The sequence below is a fragment of the Anser cygnoides genome, chromosome 2 (genome assembly GCF_040182565.1).
Source record: "Anser cygnoides isolate HZ-2024a breed goose chromosome 2, Taihu_goose_T2T_genome, whole genome shotgun sequence".
NCBI classification, from domain to species: Eukaryota; Metazoa; Chordata; class Aves; order Anseriformes; family Anatidae; genus Anser; species Anser cygnoides.
The window spans coordinates 151,905,242-151,924,562 of record NC_089874.1 but is presented as its reverse complement, the minus strand read 5'-3'; the positions used below and the strand labels follow the sequence as shown (position 1 = coordinate 151,924,562).

The 19,321-nt window shown below is 45.0% G+C and overlaps 1 protein-coding gene across 19 annotated transcripts in view; it reads left to right on the top strand.

The window, feature by feature from the left end:
- The window catches only part of MTSS1 (MTSS I-BAR domain containing 1), a 125,249-nt gene extending 108,041 nt beyond the window's left edge, over positions 1 to 17,208 (top strand). For 4 of the 19 annotated variants that reach the window (XM_048050421.2, XM_048050436.2, XM_066990725.1 and 1 more), the window contains 6 exons: positions 874 to 1,084; positions 8,429 to 8,548; positions 9,563 to 9,757; positions 11,845 to 12,009; positions 12,378 to 12,540; positions 14,247 to 17,208. In XM_048050421.2, the coding sequence (XP_047906378.1) occupies positions 874 to 1,084; positions 8,429 to 8,548; positions 9,563 to 9,757; positions 11,845 to 12,009; positions 12,378 to 12,540; positions 14,247 to 14,944 (1,552 nt within the window). In that variant the 3' untranslated portion in view covers positions 14,945 to 17,208. The remainder of the gene's footprint in view (positions 1 to 873; positions 1,085 to 8,428; positions 8,549 to 9,562; positions 9,758 to 11,844; positions 12,010 to 12,377; positions 12,541 to 14,246) is intronic. The other 15 variants (XM_066990730.1, XM_048050508.2, XM_066990729.1 and 12 more) reach the window with 11 other exon arrangements.
- The last annotated feature ends 2,113 nt before the right edge of the window (positions 17,209 to 19,321 follow it).

Genomic DNA, 19,321 nt, shown 5'->3' with positions numbered 1-19,321 from the left:
GTCAGAGGACTCCTGCCAGTGAAAGTAGGAACCTGCCTTCAGACAGATGCATCCTACTAGTCCTGCTTAGCCACCTCAGCAGCAAATTTTAACAGCTCCCACATTGTGGCTGGCATGTCATTGCTCCATCGATACTGGACATCAATAATCGATCTCTTTGGTTGAAATATTTTTTTAATGCATATTAATTTGAAATTTTAATTTCCTGGTGGTCTTTCTTACTAACTAAAGCTACATAACCAGAGGTGGGACTTCACTAATATGTATCACCACATTTTTTTTTTTTTCCTGGTAGAAAGTGTTCATGTGAGCAAAACCTGTCCTAGGCACTTTGAAGCATGGGGTTTTGGTAGAGCTTTCAGAAATCTCACACGCTGGCCTGCTGATTGAACCACACTGCACGTCAAGATGCAGACTTTTAGATGAACCATGATGCCTTCAGACCTTCTGCTAGAGGTCCTGTTGAAAATTTGGTCCTTGGTGCAGTAGGAGAGAGCTGTCAGCAAACATTTTTTGCACGTGTTTTGTAAAGGCTAGAGAGGGCACGTAACAAATCCCTTCGTCCATAACCTAACGTGAACTGCGAGTGGTTAGAGAATATGATCATTTGAGTGAAATTCAAGGTAAAATGCCATTTTCTCTCTGGTCACAAGGGATACTGCAGCTGCTTACAGTTCTTTACTGATATATATGTGCATATATATATATATATATTTAAATTTATTTTGTCAACATTTTTTCTTTTCCGGTTTATGCTGCCTGTTGCTAGAGACATGTGGAATGTTAATTGTACTGTATATGGGTCTCTCCCCACCCTGCCCTTGTGTCTTTTCCTCTCCCCTTTCCTTTCTTTGTTCCTTTTGTCTCTCACAGCAGTCTGAACAGCGTTAACAGTAGTGATTCCCGGTCCAGTGGCTCGCACTCGCACTCACCTAGTTCACACTATCGCTATCGCAGCTCCAATCTGCCTCAGCAGGCACCCATGAGGCTGTCCAGTGTGTCCTCCCATGATTCTGGATTCATGTCCCAGGATGCTTTCCAGTCCAAATCGCCATCCCCTATGCCACCAGAAGCACCTAACCAGGTACGTGCAAGCATGAGAACAAAAACCTGAGCGTGAGCTGGACTCTCTAACTTGGCTCACCTTTCACAAAAGCCTGTGGTGTGATTTTGGGGTACCTTGGAGTCAGATTTAGTGCTGAGGGTAAGGTTTATCTCGCTGCACTTCATCCATCTAAAAGTTGGGCCTCTGGTTGGAGTGATCTGTGCTGCTTTTGCAGTTAGCACTGAAGAGAGGGATTAGTTGCTCTCAGGGACTTTGATTTTTGCTCTGGCCCTGGAGGGAACCTAGATGCCTAACTTTCAGATGGGTACAGAGGAGAAAAGAGTAAGAAATCCCACCCTGCTAGAAGGAGTGACTATTCACTTTACCCACTGCAGTTACCAGTTAATATACTACAGCGATTGCAAGTTGATAATATCAGATGGCTGTTTATTGTTTAATGGACAAAAATCACTGCCAGAACGGCCTTCTGACAGCCTTGGTATTGATACTGGTGGCTTTCATAACAGGGATACTGGGGTCCCACCAGATGGACCCCTACAAAAGGCCAGGAATGCTCAGAATGCCATTAACAACATCATATGAGATTGGTTTTGCCATTTTTGATGACATCCCTTTCTGTGGATAGGCTTGCTCTTCTTGACTTCCAGTTGAGCACCTTGCAGAAATAAGGTTTCTGCATCAAAACAAGAGGTGTTTTTAATTCTTTATGGAACTCTTAAGAAATATGAGCAGATTTTCCTTTAGTGTAATAAACGTAGTTGTACTCCTTTTCATGTAACGGGGAGTAGCTGGTCATGTAGCCAGTAATGAATTTAATCCCCACAGTCAGCAAGCAGCTGACAATTTCAGTATTAGCTGTCACCAACTGCCACCTGCACACTTAAGCTACTCTTAGACCACCTTGGACAGTGCACAGACCCTTACTGCCTGCAGAACACTTAGTAAGTAGCTCTCAGTGCAATTTTTAGGGTATCATTGAAAATAGCACTGGTTCATTTAAGTTTGGAGCATATTCTCGAGGGAAGCTCAGTATTTTTTTAAATCTGTTTACCTCTTTCATTTTAATAGAAATGCTTTGTTGTCAAACGAGTACATCTTCTACACTGTCCCCAGTCTGGACACATCAGCGTTATCTTTATAGATGACAACCTGAAGAACTTTTTGCACACTAATAAAATGAATGTTTTATTTAGATTGGCTATGGCTAACCTAAGTGAAAAAAATAAATGATCAATAATAAAGTAAACTGGAATAGTAACAAGGTAAGGATGCTGACTTTTAAGATACGTACATTGGTTATACATTCTAGCATCATCTTTGGTTTTCATAGTAACCACTGCACCTGCATAAAAGGGTGGTAATCTACGTGATGGTGCTATGTTTGCAGATGAGGATGTAACTTTGCAATTGCCCCTACCATGGAAAAAACCCAACACCTCTCTTTGCAAGTTCCCCTCTTAAACAGGGGAGAGAACTTAGGCCGGTGTCAGCTGGCAGAACATCCTGAAAGTCGGTGGAGTCACGCTGACCTACACCAGCTAAGTTCACATACTTTCACTTCATTTTAGAAACTATCCATAAAGTTGCAAACCGATCCAAGCATCACTTGGAGCTATTCATGAGCTGTAGAAGGCTGCAGCAGTGTGGCGTTGACTTGACAAGTGTAGTGTGTTGGTATAACAAATAGGTATGTGCTCTGTATGTCTCCAGTTCTGTATACCTTTGCGCAGAGGAAAAGGTAACAGATCATTGCCTGGCCGCTTCATCTTTGCTTAAGTGTCTCGCTTTGTATGTTCAGCACTAAGTAAAATATGTGTGTGTCGTGCTGACGGATAACCGTGATCGTGAGCTTACCGAGAAGCTGTTCAATTTACAGCGTTATTTCATGTTGTGTGTCTCTAACCGAACCGACCGACGGGTCTTCCTTTCGGCGTTGTGCTTTTGAGGCTGGGCGGTGGGAGGGAGGAGCAGTGGCTGCTGACTGTTTCTAAAACACTGATGTCATTGTTTGCAGCAGTGACACTGAGAAAGCAGAAAAGCAAGCTCCCGAATCAACAAAGGAAATTAAAAGCTATGTATCTTGTGCAGGTGGACACTTGGCTGATGTTTGCTGGCTACATGCTCTGGCATCTGCTAGCAGCAGTAGTTTTTAAGGCAGCAAAGCCGATTTTCTTTTAATAATGGATTTTAAAAGAAAGTGGAGAGGATCTGCATAAAATTCCCAAATTATGGGAATTACACTGTATGAGCAACGTGAAGTTTTTATGCTCTCGCCTGCATTTTCGACAATGAAGTGTCACTGAAAATTAAACCGATCTTATTCAAAATCACAGATGGGGGTAAAGTTTTGAAGAAGAAATAAGTAGAGATTTAAACAAGATACAGACTGTACCAGAGGAGAGATGACTGGCAAAATGAAGACTGCTTTTCGGACTATAGTTGATGAGTAGTCTTCACACTGCGTAGAAGACAGGAAAAAGAGCAATTATAAAACCAGGCTCTGCCCTTAGACTGGTTCAGTGTGACCTATTTTCTGCAGCATTACCGTTAAGATCACTGGGAGGAAAAGTGTTAGCCTCTAACAGGTAGCAGTACATTTGGAAAGTGCCCTGTAAAATATTTTAATCTTAATCAAGCAAGTGCAGTTGGGCGAAAAGCATCACAGATCTCTTCCTGGAGCTGAGTAGTTTCTCTAAATGCCTGGTTTGAGGTCAGCATTGCCCTTGGCATGTGCTGAAACCACGTAAAGCCCTGGGCAGCCCTGCTGCAGGGAGCACAGAGCAGGTCCTGGATGAACATCCGACGCGGTTGGTGCTGCTAACCCTACACGTAGCCCCGTGTAGTAGGCAAACTGGGGCCTGGGAGTATCTGCAATGAAGTGGTATGGTAATAGTAGTTACGTTTGTGTTAAGGGGATGACAGTAGGAGGATCCACTGGGCTTGGAATGAACACACGTGGTGATTTTCATAATGTGGGGAGTGGTCATGGAGTTGGGTTGTAGAGGCTGCTTAAGACTTGGTGGGGGTGAAAGCAAGGTGGGAGAAAGAAGCAGATAAAGAAGAGGGAAAAAAAAAACACAACTGTTCAGGTGTTGTCAAACAGCAGAGGACTAAGTCTTTCTTATTAGAATATTCTGGAAATCACTTCTCCTTAAACAATAAAGCAGAGGGAAACTAGATGTGAACTTACAGATTTGGAAGCTAAGGAGTCTGCTTTTGAGGAGATGGCATTGCTTGAAATAGCTTGATGTTAGAATAGGGGAAATACAGTCATAACTATTCAATTGTTCGTGTAAATTAAGAAATGCTTCTAAATTAAACCCTTTAAAAAAAAAAAAAGAAATGCATCTGTCAATTACCACGAGGTTCTTGTTTCTCCTAAACTTACTTTTCAAATTAAGTTTCCCAAGGGTTTGTCCCTGACTAGATGAGTAGAGACATGTTTCTGGAAGTGAGACAGATCGAGGAGGTGACCTTAAGTCTCTGTCGTGAGGCTTTTGAAAAGTAGCTGATGTGTCTTCTCCTGACTGCAGAGACGTTGGACCAAGCTCTTCCTTAGGATTTGATCTCCTGGGAAAATCTTGCCCAGAAAGCTCAGTCTAGTGTATGAAGAAGGGAAGGGGTTAAGAAAGCAATACTGTGTTTGAATGGAAAATGAGAATATAGCAAAGGATGCAGGTAATCCAAGATAACTGCAGTCCTTTTGTAGGTTAGTGGGACAGCAGATGGAAACTGTAATCATACTGTCCAGTAGCTCAAAATACAGTTAGTGGGGGGTTGTTGGTGGTGGTTTTTTTTGTTTTGTTTTTAATATATCCTTGTTGGAATTCATGCATAGCACACCAACAGCAGGACACTATCCAAGAACAAGCCATGGAACAATGTCCGAGAAACCAGATACCATGCTGCATACATATCATGTACATCTGACAAACTGGTTGTTATTGTGCAGAGAACATTTTTAGCTTCGTGCTGATATCGTTAACTTCAGGGTTTTTCTCAGAAGAGATGGTTGAGAGCTGAGCAGAACCACCATTATCACAACTGTGGAAAAAAATAACCTGCTGGGGTTAAAGTAGCTGAAATGAAAGAACTAATTTAAAAAAAAAACATTCAAATTAAGCAATCATTTTAAAAAGGAATCAACAAAAGTCATCTGGAAAAAAAAAAAAAAGTCAAATTTCTCACTCCAGGGGATGTGGAGTAGAAATTGCTCAGCGCTATGTTTGTCTGTGTGTGTGCTCCTGGGGGCACACGTTTCCAGGTGGGTGTGCATCTAGAACAAGCACTCAAACTTGAAGCCTTTTTGCCTGAGCAGTAGCTGTGCAGTTTCTGTTTTCAGCCACTCATGTACTTTCTGCTAAGAAATGAAGGGCGGTCTGTGCTTCCCACACCGTGCTCCTCCCAGCCATTCAAGACCGTTTGCAGTCCGATCCTTTTGTCTGCAGCCACTCTTGTCTTCTTTACACTTCTCCTTCAGGACCTCAGTATTCTTCTGTCGCCATCATTTTCTCACTGTCTTAATCCTTTTTTAGCAAGACCTGAGGCACCCTTCCCGTGTCATGTGAATTTCTCAAGACAAGGAGACCTGTTTCCCTACCACCACGTCTTATATTTCCTTCAACTACCACGATGTTTTCTGCAGGGTATCTTGGTTCGTCCTTTGCTTAACTTGGCCTTTCGAAAATGGCCATGCTGAGTTTGATGTGAGTCCTTCTTTCATCTTTCTTTCACGTTATAGTCACACTATTGCAAAAATAAATTTGCCATTTCTAGGCTTTTTCCCTATACATCACATAAATTGAACAAATCCTTGCATCTTCAGAAGTTGTATTTTTGGCCGTATTCTGTCTACTGGCTGCATGCAGCTCTATTGCTAATAAAACCTTAGTAAGCATAAAATTGTTTCTTGATAGATTCTTGACAGAAACTCTTGAAGCTTCTGGCTTGTAAACAAGAATAGTCTATTGAGTGTAAACTCCAAATTCTCAGTTGTCATCAGTGGGACATCTGGAGAAACTGAGGTGGCGTAACATGGTCCTTGGAACTCGGATCCTTCTTTGTCTGTCCTGTCATAGGCAGAGTACTCAGACCCAAGAGGGTCTTTCAGTGGTTCTTTTCGGTAATAAACATGAGGTTTCAGAAAGCATTTTCTGAAATTACATTCCTATCTTTATTTTTTCCTAACCCAAGTGTAACACTATTGGGAGTGTTCTCAAGGTGAGTGTTCTCAATCAGTTTCTTTTGCTGAGCAACCTAGAAGAGGCCAAACTTGGAGATTTATTGTAAAAAATGAATTTAAGAATAGAAAAAATAGGCTTATGTGCATTTAGTGCGCTGTTATTTATGTCTGATGGCCGTCACCTGCAGCTGATGTTTGTCAGTATTCATATTTTCAGAGATTTCTCCTGTAAAAGGAGTTGCTTTAAATCAAGAACGTGACAAGTTACATAAAGCATCAAGCCACTGCATCACTGTAACCCACAGATTATTTTTCATTTTTCTCCTTAAGAGCTACATATCATTTGTTGTAGCTTCTTCTGATCTTATGTTCCTCTCACCCTTTGAGATGAACTCGAGATGAACTCGAGATACTGCCCTCTGAGTACAAGCTTACAAGTACCCTAACCACATTTGCCAGGTCACATGCAGATCTGATCTGATGCCAGCCTAAGATGGGATGTGCATTATTTCTACAGAATAATCCACTGTATTTTTTGTCTTTTTTTCTTCTTCTCTGTTTTTTTTTTTTTTAACAGCCTTTGCAGAGTTTACAGGACTTATTTAAATTCGCAGTTTGCAAATAATTTCAGGATGCTGATCTTGTAATGGCTTCTCAACAGCCCCATAGTCTTCACCAAAATCCTTACAACAGAGGTGTCCCATCTTGGGAGATCAACATCTCCTTTTACGTAGGCAATTAGCTATACATTACTTACATGTAGTTCATAGTGAGCAGTGAGTAATTATGACTCCGCTATGTCTCTTACCCTGATATAATTTTATTGCAGCCTCACTCCAAGATCTCATCTAAGGTTAACTGGCGAAATTGTATTTTAGATGAGATTTCCCTCGATCTTCAAAATTTCATTCTTTGGAAACTGAGGCTTTGCTACACAAACTTCTGTACAAGAGGGCATTTCTGGAAATCCCAGGCATTGTCTCTATTGTCTTAAAATAAAATGACGGTGATATCCTTAGATAGACTTGCTTCACAGGTCTTGGACTACAAAAGGATGAATGATTCTTGCTAATATTGAATTTCCTGACAGTGAACAGAGCTCAGTACTGTCCTGATATCTTTGCTGTCAGTGTTCTTGACCATTTCAAAGCCCGTGGTTGGACCTGCCCCCTGCTGAGGGTGATGCTGCTGTCCATGGGGAGATGTACAGCAGCATTGCAGTTGGTAAAATGGTCCACGTGGTTATTCACCTTGGAGTCAGGCCTGTCTGTAGGTGAATTGGATGCTTCTGTAGGGGTCTTATGGCAGTGAATGTACATAAAGGCACGCACTGAGAAGCAGGAGAGAAGTTCCTTGTTAGGAGCTAGGTGGTTGAGCTGTTAGCTGGACGTTCGGTGTCCTGCATTTTCCTCCCCTCTCCATCCAAGTCCCTGGTATTTTCTGTCTCCACTGCTCAGAGGAGGTGGCTGGCAAGCACATGCCACCGTTTATGCCCACAGCAGAGTACATGCACCTTCGTAGTGACTGCTGGGCAGAAAGGTTTGAGTCTGTGCTTTGGGTGTATGCATACCCCCCGCAGAGGCACATGCATACAGCCTTTGGAAGCCTCCAGCTCTGGTAAGTAGCGCTTCTTTCTCTGTTCCGTAATATTTGAACTCAGATGAGCTGTTCACAAGTGCTGTTGCAGGTCAGAATACCCGAGAACTTGTGAATGTAAGTGACATTTGCTGCTCTGTGTTTTAAACCTAAACTTGATGGCTTTGAAATACCGATGATCTGCTTTTCTGTACGAATCAGTTGTCTTGGTGCATCGCATGCTTGGACCGTCGGTCCCCTCAGCTTCTTGCTCTGAGACAGCTAACAGAATTGAGGCGCTGGGATTGCGATGAGGAGCTGAGGTCGATGCCTCGCTTCCCTCATTCTCAAGCAGCGTGGCAAGTTCTCGCACTAAGCAATTGCCTTGTTTCGTTGTAGATTTCCTGAACGTTAGCAATGGTTTTGAGCGGTTTCTAATTGTTTTTAAAACCCTAACCCTCTGCTTCTCTCATCCTTCCCTTTCTCCTGTGTGTGTCTTTGTGTATGTGCTTTTTGTCTTTTTTTGTTTGTTCGTTTGTATTTTTTTTTCTTTTTGGTGGCTTGTGTATCCTTTCCCCGCGTTGCGGTGCTGTTTTACGCTGCAGAATTCGTCCAGCTCTGCCTCTTCAGAAGCCTCTGAAACCTGCCAGTCAGTGAGCGAGTGCAGTTCCCCCACCTCAGTCAGCTCAGGCTCCACCATGGGGGCTTGGGCCTCCACAGATAAGGTGAAAAACTTCATCTCAAAGACATACAAACCTCCTAGCGTGTTATCCAAACCCAGCAACTTTTGGACAAAAAAAAAAAATGTGCATGGGACACAGCCAGGATTCCTCCCGGGGAAGATGAGAACAGGAACTGTTGCACGCTCCCTTAAAAGTGAATCTGTTTGAATGAACCACGGTGACGCTTGCCTTCAAACTTGCTGCTAGGGGGAAGCTACAAATTGGCCATTTTACAGAGTAAATTTCTAAGAAATCTCAATTGTCCACCTTTTTGTACTCAAAGAGACCGTGGAATGGTGCCTAAACCCAGCTGGGTGCCTGACAAAGAGCATCACGGCCAGGTTTTACTGTTTGTGGCCTCTCTCTCTCCCGTTAGATAGCATGCATCACACCAAGCAATTGGAGTGTATTTTTGAACAAAATGAAAAGAAAAACAAAGCACCGTGCCAGAACATGGTTGGAATAAATTCTGGGGGATACACTGTGAACCGGGGGAGGCAGTGAGAGCAGTATCCATTCTCATCTGGTAAATCCTCGCTGTTGGGTTTTTTCTTTTTTTTTTTTTTCTTCCATATCATCACACAGCCAGAACATGTCATTTTCGAAGGCTATACGCTTTTCTTCTCTGTCCGGCTACATAGAATCAATGCCACCGATGCCAATGCCTCCAGTATTGGAAATGTTTTGTTTCTATGTCTGCAGACTAAATAAATTGCCAGGGCTTTTCACAGTGTGCCACTTTCATGGACAGAAGGCAAAGCCGCTGAGCCTGGAGACAATGACTGCTAGATTGATGTCTGAAATTTGTTATACCAAATAACAATTTTCAAGCAATCTCACTTCTGAACCAAGCGTTGTATCAATTTTCTGTTGTTTATTTGCAGCAAAGCTAAGATTTTCTTTATTTTAAGATACAGAAGTTTTCTCCCTAGAGCATCAGAGTCGCAGTGTATTTTCATATTCATTCTGTTTATATTAATTTCTCTGTTTTTGTTTGTTTATTTGTTTCGTTTCCAGTTGTCTAATGGGTTTTATCACTGTAGTTTATCAAGTGACCCATCCGTAGCTTCAGTTGGTGCAGGTCCTTTCCCTCATTTCCCGCCTGTCTCCCGCGCGTGGACTCGGGCTCCCTCAGCCCTCCTTCCAGACTACGTTCATTATTACACCATTGGGCCAGGCATGTTACCATCATCTAAGATCCCTAGCTGGAAGGTTTGTGTTCCTTTTGTTGTGGCAGTCCTCACCTCCTCATGCCAAGCGTGCGCACGGTGGTTGTTGCTGCTTTCAATCCGTGTAATTACGTGTTGATTTGCTCTGTTGAATATTGCTCTGACCGGGCACTGCATGGTGATAATCCAGCTAAAATCCAGTAGTGAAGATTTCTCAATGACCTCGTCTAATTCTGACGTTTCAGTAAAAGATATTAAAGCTGATAATACCTGGGTGAGAAGGAGTAGTTTAGTTCTGGAACAAAAGTGACATGGTGAAGGCACTCTGGGCTCTATTCAGCGAGAAGAGAGCTGGTTGAGCATCCTCAGAGCTCTCACTTGAGCGGGGAAGAGCAGGCTTGGCGTGCAGCTTGCCTAGAGAAATCACTCATCGAACAACGCCATGCTCTCACTGCAGCTGCTGTCCTTTGCTCCCACCCTGACCACAGGTGGGCATGCCCTTGTACATCCGGCTGGAGGGGTTTAAGAAGTTGCTTACTTCAGACTGAAAGTGCTACCACAGCTTGTTTTGGTGTCTCAGGTGAGACGGTAAGATGTTGCCAGCGTGCATCAACTTCTTTCAGTTGCTCCAGCTGGATCTGCAAGGGTCTTCCTCTGCACCAAAACGTCTCTGCTCTGCCAGGGCCGTGACTCTCACCCCTGCCAGGCAGTTCCCTGGGGAGGCTCTGCCCCTGGAGCCAAGGAGAAGGTCTCCTGTCTGGTACCCTGAAGCTGTTTTGCAGCTGATAGTCGCTGCACAGGTCTTAGGTGCCTGTGGAGGGTTACGTGATACTGCATATGCACTCTGGGACCTTCTCGTATATGTAAATCGAGGTACCTTGTTACAGACCCCTGCATCTCTCTCTCCAGTGATTGGAGACTGAGGCACAGGCACAGGGTGACCACAGTGATCTTGGGGCTCCAGGTCCGCTGGCTGTGGCTGTGCTAGAAGCACTTTGCCAATAGATTTTACAGCCGAGCACTTAGAGCAAAGACACAGCTGTTGAGGCGAAGCAGAGTTGCACAAGGGCTCATAAAATGAAATACCTGTGTCTGCACAGGGGCCTTCTGTCACTACAGCTGGCTTGTGCTTCCCGTGCCTTTGACTGAGACGTGTCAGTAAAAATCTAGAGAGTGGTCTTAGCCCGTCATTAATCGTTTGATCAGAAGGCTGTGGGGAGGCTGCTCAGTAGCCAGCTGCGGCCACTGCTGGCTATGTGGCCAGTTCTGCCCCGCAAGCTGCTGCTTCTGGTTTTAGTTTTAAAGCACACCTTGGGCTAGGGCTGGGCCCTTCAGCAGCTGGCACCTGGGGAGCTGCTGCTCAGCAGTGATGCCGCGTCCCAGCACGGGTCACTGCTGAGCCCTGCTCGCCGGGTACGGCGTGTGGGCTCTGGGCACTCTCGGGACTGTGCTTAATAGAGCCCTGAGTGAGGATGGTCCTCGTGGCCTGAGGAATTCCCGTTTCAAATATAGCACCAGTAACTCAGAGCGAAGTTAGCCATCCGTCAGGACAGATCGTGACTCTGAACTGAAATTCAGCTAGTAAGTAAACCAAGAGATCACCCAGAGTAATGTCTGATGTGTAAAAAATAAAATAAAAATCTGTTTAAGCCTAATTTTTCAGAACTATTATCCTGCGTAAGAACACACAATATTAGAACTTGTGTACAGCTAGCATTGCTGATTGGACATCTATGTATATTTTATACCATATGTTTATGTTGTGTGCCAGTGACTTTTGCATCTGAATTTCTGAAAATGTAGGCTTTAACACCGTGGAATCTTATTTAGAGGAAACTATAACGTTAAAATGTTAAATATCTTCACAGAAGAATATTCTATGAAGAATATAATTCTTCCATAATTCGTAGGTAGAATAGGAAGATTAGATTCCCTTTAATAAAGGAGATGGGTTTTATGAGTGAAGATTTTTAATACCCTCAAAATTAATTAATTTATGGCCTTACTCAGAAAGGCACGTCAAGTTTGATGTATAATCTATCACATTAAAATTGTCCTTTTGCACAGTTATACTTGTGTTTAAAGTACAATCACTAATGAAAGCTGTCCCTAACGAGCACGTTTCCTTAGGACTGGGCCAAGCCAGGCCCGTACGATCAGCCGATGGTGAACACTTTGCAGCGCCGCAAGGAGAAACGCGAGCCCGATCTGAACGGAGGAGCGCAGAGCGGACCGCCTGCGCCACCCGAGGAGGCCCAGAGACCTCGGAGCATGACGGTGTCGACTGCCACAAGGGTGAAGCTCTAATTTTAAACGTGCTATTTGGTGCAGGGGAAATGAACGGTGTGCTAGCTCCTGCCAGTATTCATTGACGTGCTTTGTCTTGGCATGTTTTTATCCAGCAAGTGGGACTGGTGTGGTGGTGATGTGGTCAGTGGAAGTTGCATGGGCATGAGAGAGTAAGACAATGGGCTATTTGTAGAGCATTTATGTTTGTAGAGCAGTGGCATCCCAAGAAGCACCTGTTTCTAAGCCCAAGTGAATGGTTGGACACTATCCTGTTGGATATATTGTATTGGTGACAAGCTCTGCTTGGGAGAAGGGACAGCTAAGAGCTGGTGAAGACCGACCAAGTAACGTGTCTCCTTTCTGTGCGTAACCAGCAGGGTGAGGAGATGGAGTCCTGCGAGGAGCTGGCGCTCGCTCTGACAAGAGGTCTGCAGCTTGACACCCAGAGGAGCAGCCGTGATTCCTTGCAGTGCTCCAGTGGTTACAGCACCCAGACAACAACTCCGTGCTGTTCAGAGGACACGATCCCGTCTCAAGGTACCCAGTACTGACCCGATGTGCTATCCGAGAGCTGTTCTCTTTCCGAGCCTTTTCAGCCTGGCCATCACGCGCTCACACCCCAGCACCAAGGAGCTGTATTCCAGCAGCCATCACTGGCTTGGCAGTCAGCAAAGGGGTGAACATTCCTCATGTGGGGGCAGGATGAGGGAGCTGGGCCTGGTCAGCCTGGAGAAGAGAAGGCTCAGGGGCAATCTGATCAGCGTGTATAAAATGTGAAGGGTGTCAAAAGTATGGGGCCAGACTCTTCTCACTGGTGCCCAGCAGTAGGATGAGAGGTAACAGGAACACACTGCAGCACAGGAAGTTCTGTCTGAACATGAGGAAAAACTTCTTCACCATGAGGGTGACAGAGCGCTGGAGCAGGTTGCCCAGAGCGTTTGAGGAGTCTCCTTCCCCAGAGATACTTACCAGACACGTTTGGATGCAGTCCTGAGTAATGTTTGCCAGGGGACCCTGCCTGAGTGGGGAGGCTGGACTTGATGATCTCCAGAGGTGCCTCCCAACCTCAGCCATTCTGTGATGGCTGTCGTGAAGTTTTGTCCAGCCTGGAATGCAGCCTGGATTAAATTAAATAGAAGCCTGGATTTCTGCACTGTGTGCACTCATGTTTCCTTGTTCATTACTAGAATGATTTTTAGCTTAAGTATGCTACCAAGATCCAGTTTTAAAGAAGGTGCTGGAACTAAATTTAATAAGTTAAGTAAAATGATGCTAGTATTGCATCATACACTTCTTCTGGTGGTAGTATCCTTTCCGAGCTATTGTCTTAGCAAAATTGCACTCTCGTGAGCTTTGCTTTCTAGTTCCATCTGTGCTCTGATTCTGTTCTGTTTCCTTTTGTGACCTTTTATTTCCTACACAAACAGAAATTGTTGTAGCTGGAAAAAAGAATTCGTTGGAGACCTTAACTTGGGCATACCTGGGAAGTTGCACCAAGGTATTGGGTTTTGTGCCATTTCAGACCCCGCAGGAAGGTGAGAGGGGCTGAGTTTGGTGCTGACAGTGCAGCAAGGACGTTGTTTGCGCAGCTGAGACCAGCTGTGCTGTGCAATCACAAGAGGCAGCAGGGCTCGCAGAAGGCCTAGCTTGGCTCAGCATTTACTTGGAAAGGAAGGAGCCTGATGCAATTATTGAAGCTTAGGCTGAGTTTTCAGAGCTGACAGCTGGGATTTATTTTGTTGGCAAAATAATCAAATTTGCTGCTGAAATCACTGGTACACCATCCTCTGAGCCCCACATTGCTTGTTATAAAGTACAGTTTTTAGTCACTGGCTGTTTGTATCTACAGTAAGTAAGTATTTGTACCTACAAGTGTTAACATATGACTTGTAGGATGCCAGTTTTAGTATCTTAATGTTGGCAACAAACACTGAGTCTTCGTTACTTAATTAGTTCTTTTTAGGGAAGGCACCGAATGTGTACCATGCTCATTCCCTTTCCTGAGAGACGTGAGCACGCTGCAGGTGTAGGGTTGGTCTGCTGTAGTGCCTGGCCTCAGCCACACAGCACGACAATCTTGGTCACCACGCTTCAGACTTCATTCCGCCTCGAGGTGAAACCTCTCCTAATTGCTACTGACCTCCAGGCCTTTTCGGTTGTATGTGCATTCACGTGCTTTAGCCTTAATGACGTGACTCGGCCGTCTTCTCCAGTTTGTTCCTAACCGTGTCGTTTGGCATCAGTTTCAGATTATGATTATTTCTCTGTGAGTGGTGACCAGGAGGCAGAACAACAAGAGTTTGACAAATCTTCCACCATCCCAAGAAACAGCGACATTAGTCAGTCGTATCGCAGAATGTTTCAGACCAAGCGTCCTGCTTCCACTGCAGGTCTGCCAACCACGCTCGGACCGGTCATAGTCACCCCCGGCGTCGCCACCATCCGACGGACGCCCTCCACCAAGCCTTCGGTCAGACGCGGTACCATAGGGGCAGGTCCGATTCCCATCAAGACGCCGGTGATTCCCGTCAAAACGCCCACGGTCCCCGATATCCCCGGGGGGCTGCCGGGCGCCCTCGCCGGGACCGAAGAATGCCCCGAGCAGAGCCTCGAGTCTCCAGCGGCGGGAGATGGCGGGCAAGGCGTCGCCAGCATGCCCTCGTCCTCGTGGAGCGGACAAGCGTCTGTCAACCCTCCGCCGTCGAGCCAGAAACTGAGCGCTGCCGACGAGCAGAGGCAAGCGGTTCCGGAGAGCGAGGGGGAAGAAAGCGACCGGGATGGCGTCGGCGCCCTGGCGCCCGCCGGCCAGCTGGAGCTCGATCCCGGGGACCTCAGCCCCGGGGACGCGCCGCAAGGTGAAGATATGCTGAACGCCATTCGGCGCGGCGTCAAACTGAAGAAGACGACCACGAATGATCGCTCAGCGCCTCGTATTTCCTAGGGGCGAAAAAGCTGCCAGAGTACTAGCCGCCGAGAAGGAACTGTGAGGAAACTAATTTGTCTCTATCCATTCCAATCTGTAATCAGTGAATTTTTTAAGATACTCGGTAAACAGACAGTCTGAAAGTACTCTAAAAGAGAAAACAAGGTGAAAGAGCGTAGTAAGGCATAATCTTCACTGGTGTTTTAATTTGTAAATATCAATGATTTTGGTTCTGCATTTTTTTGATCTAAGTTACACTTTTAATTTTTTCTGAAGGTGCCAAATCCCATTTACCTTTTTTATAACTCTTTGTAAAGTTTTAAATCATAGGAGAAAAAAAAAATGTCGAGTAGTTAACTTCAGCAAAGGGATTTAATGAAAATTTGGCTTTTTTGCAAGCTTTTGTAGAGCGCCTTGTAATAGTGAGGTTGAAAAAAAAAACCAACAAAACAATGGGACTTATTTTAAAGTTTAAGTCAAGCAGTAAGGAATAGATCCTCATTTAAGCGTTAAAAAAAAGCAAGTTTGAAAAGCAGGAATGAAAATTGACAATAAAAGCAATATATAATGCAAGGAAGAAACCTGCAGTTGGTAGAGTATTTGGGGGTAGTGGGGGGGAGGGAGATGCCATCAAAATAGCAGATGCTGTTGCACAAAAGTAGCCTAGTAGGAGTAATTACTAGTAGCTTCATGGTAAATGCATCAGAATAAGCCATATTGGATTGCAGTGTTTTGTTTCTGTAGGGTGTTTTAAAGACTGGGTTTTTTCCACATTTCTTTTTGACTGCACAGCAACAACTCTCAGTCACATGCATGCAGCCTTAACTGTGTAGGCTTGGTTCTTCCACCTTCACCTTCTGTTCCACTCATCCTTTCACGGAACACAAACGAGGACGACAGGCTTAAGGCAGTTATCAATGTGAAAACATTTTTAAAATGCAAGCAGGGAGTTCTTAGCTATTATCAAAATGCCTTTTTCTGACCGTGCCCAGCAGGCTGGGCACCTTGGAAAGCCCAAATATTTTGAGAAAACACTTACCAATTTGACAGGTGTAACCAGCTTGTGATCTAATAAACTGCGAATGTTTCTTTCCAATACAGGGGCTTGTTTTTCTTAACTTCTTTTAAATGGCAGTTGATTGGCTTTTTCTTAACTACCGAAAATAATGGGGCAGCGGGTGGGGGGTGGGGAGATTATACAGTTTTTTATTTGGTAATACTGGGGGTCTGACCACTCCCTTCTCTTTTTTTGTACTTTAAGTCATGTTTTTTGGAACGCTATTGATAGAATTATTAAGAGTTGGATTTTTTCCTTAAAGTAAAAGTAAGTTATTGCTGCAATACCCGTTTTCTAAAGCTGATAGAAATGTGCAGACCCCGGGGCGCCACCGGTGCTCTGATCGGACAGTCCGGCAGGATGCGGTCTGCCCACCCGCAGCAGACCCGTGCCTCTGGGATTGTTGAAAAATGCACCAAATAACACGTACAAGGGGCTAGTTTCCACCAAATACTCTGCAGATTTCTGTTGGCTTTGGACTTACCCACATAACCTCTTATGCTTTAATACATAACTGCATTGGATGTGAAACTTCTAGTAACTGTGTAGTCGCTGTGTTCTATATAACATTTTACACTGCTGTGGTTGCTGACCTTTTTTTTTTTGTTATGGCTTAAAAGCAAAAAAAAAAAAAAAAAAAAGAAAAAAGGCATGATTCTTAGAAACTATTAAACCTTCCTTTCTTTGAAAAACAAGCTCCTTATTACAGAATATACTAAACAGTAGTGCCTGTGGTGTAGCCCACCAATCTTGATACAGTAGCTGATGCATTGTGCAAATGAGGCTTTGAGATGGTTTTTGCATAAACAAAAACTGCTAGGAGATAATCTCAATAGTTAAAAGTGTTATTTAAACCTTTGAAATAAATGGATGTAACTGTACCGGAGTACAGCTTTTCACTTGTTTAGTTCTTAAACGTTAGTATAATCAGTAAAATTTAATATAAAATGTTGCCAAATTCAATGTAGAAAGAATGTGACAAAACACTTTGGATAGTTCTATTGTTTGTGTTTTTGCATATTGTAAAAGCAGTGTCACAGCTAAAAAATAAAATGTTTCTAATGGTAAATTATTGTGGTTTAGTTGCTAGTTTGTACTGAGAGTTGACCTCTCCCTGTGCAGTTTTTTGTTCTAAACTGGTATAAATAATTGCTGTAAGTGTGTCTCCCTTCTACATTGTAATGATTGCTTAAGCCTACGTTATAAATAAAGAACTGCTGGAAAATGTCTGCATTTCGGTTCTTAAAGACTTTCGGCTTCCAGAGCTTTGGATGTCAACGTTTCCTTCATCAGACCTCTAAGAACGCTTCCCCCTGAACTCTAACTGCATGTTACAGAAGCAAGAGGGCTTTAATAATAACTAAAATTGCATATAGTTTTGCTGATGTAGAGTGGAAGGGCAATAACAGAGCGAAGGTGCAGTGCTGACAAAGGAAATTCCAACTAAATAAAAACCGATTATATTTCTCTGCCCCGTGTTGTTACCTGGCCAGGAAGCACAGGTCACGCGACAGCTTTGTGCCTCTGCCCGCGGGCAGCCGGGCACCACCCAGCCGCTCGCTCACTCTCCCCAGGTGGGATGGGGGAGAGAATCAGAGAGGGAAAAGTGCGAGGACTCATGGGATGAGACAAAGACAGTTTACCAGGTAAAGCATAAGCCACACACAGGGAAAGCACAGCAAAGCAAGGAATGCCTTCGCCTGTCCCACCGGCAGGCAGGCGCCAGCCACCCCCAGGACAGCAGGGCTCACCACGTAGCGGTGCCTTGGGAAGACAAACGCCACTGCTCCCAGCACCCCCCTGCCTCCTCCTTTCCCCCAGCTGCCATTGCTGAGCATCCCCATGGTGTGGGATGTCCCTTTGGTCATTCGGGGCCAGCTGTCCTGGCTGTGTCCCCTCCAGCTCCTGGGGCACCCCCAGCCCCTCGCTGGCAGGGCAGCACGAGGAGCTGGAAGTCCTTGGCTCTGGGGGAGTGCTGCCCTGCAACAACTGAAACAGCGGTGTGCTGGCACCGCTATTTTCGTCACAGATCCCAAACACGGCATCATAGGGGCCTCTACAAAGAAAATTACCCCAGCCCAAACCATGACACTGCCTGAGGAGGAACGTTGCTGTCAACTCCACACATGCTTACAGCCAGAATTTATCAAGCACGGCACAAGTGCCAGCTCCCACACAGCTCTGAGTGGTTGAAGACTTTGTTGCTGTTGTTCAGCCTTCTCAGGAGCAAATGTAGAGAGGGAGGGCATTGTTCCCACATGCAGCTACCAGGCAGCGGCCTAATTTATTGCCTTGCCACTGTGACAGATTCATTTTTGTCCTCAGGTTTCCATTTGTCACGAAGACATTAAAGGAAAACTCGAGGTGCCTTGGCTGGAAATCCGTCCTGTTGTGAGAAGGCTTAGAGCTTCATCCCCCCGTCTCTTTACGGCTGTATCTCATGTACTGAGTGGCCAGGCTCAGTCATTTTAACGCACATCCCTGCCATTTCTACAGTGAGCATGAGTCGCTTGCATCTACATGCACAAAATGCTTGTTCTATTGTGTTGGGTTTTTTTTTTAATGCTGGCATATGGAGTAGCCGTCATGTTGGGGAACGGCTGTCAGACCTGCTTCGGTGTCTGTAAGAGGCAGGAGGGACTTCTTGCTCTGCTGCAGAGCTAACAACAACATAAAAGCAGCTGGTTGGCTGACTGGGAGGCAATGTGCAAAATCACACATAATTAAAAAAGTATCTGTTGTTTGTATCATTTCTGCAGAGTTCGTAGATGAGCAAAGCATAGGGATAAGATTTTGGGGGGTGGTAAGGTGCAGGAAGAGGGAACTGTTTTTTTTTTTTTTTGTCCAAATAATAGTCAAGACTCTGTGTCTGCTGACTGCTCTAACCCCACAGTGATGTTGAGCACCCGAGCACCAAAACTGCCCGCAGCCACCTACAGCTGCAGAGCTGAGGGCCGGGGGAGAGGCAGAGCAGGCTGAGGGGATTTGCCCTGTGATTTTATACTTCCCCGTGATTTTTGCCTGCATGTGTTTTTAGCCTTTCATAAAGCAAGCCAGCATTTGTAGTTTAGCTGAGTGCAATTCTGGTAGAGCAAGCCCCGTGCTAGAACCCTGCGATGCTCACTGTGCACAAACAACCCCCCGACACCTGAGCGGGACAAGAACCAGCTCCGTGCTGGAGGTGAGGGAGGCGCTGAACAGCAGTGCTGAAACGAGCACAGCTGCAGTGCCCACTCCCCGATTCTGTTAATGCCTTTGGACCAACAGAGGGCAGAGAACAGCTCCAGCTTCCTCTTCAGACAAACTTTTAGCGGTGGAATATACGAAGACAAGTTTTT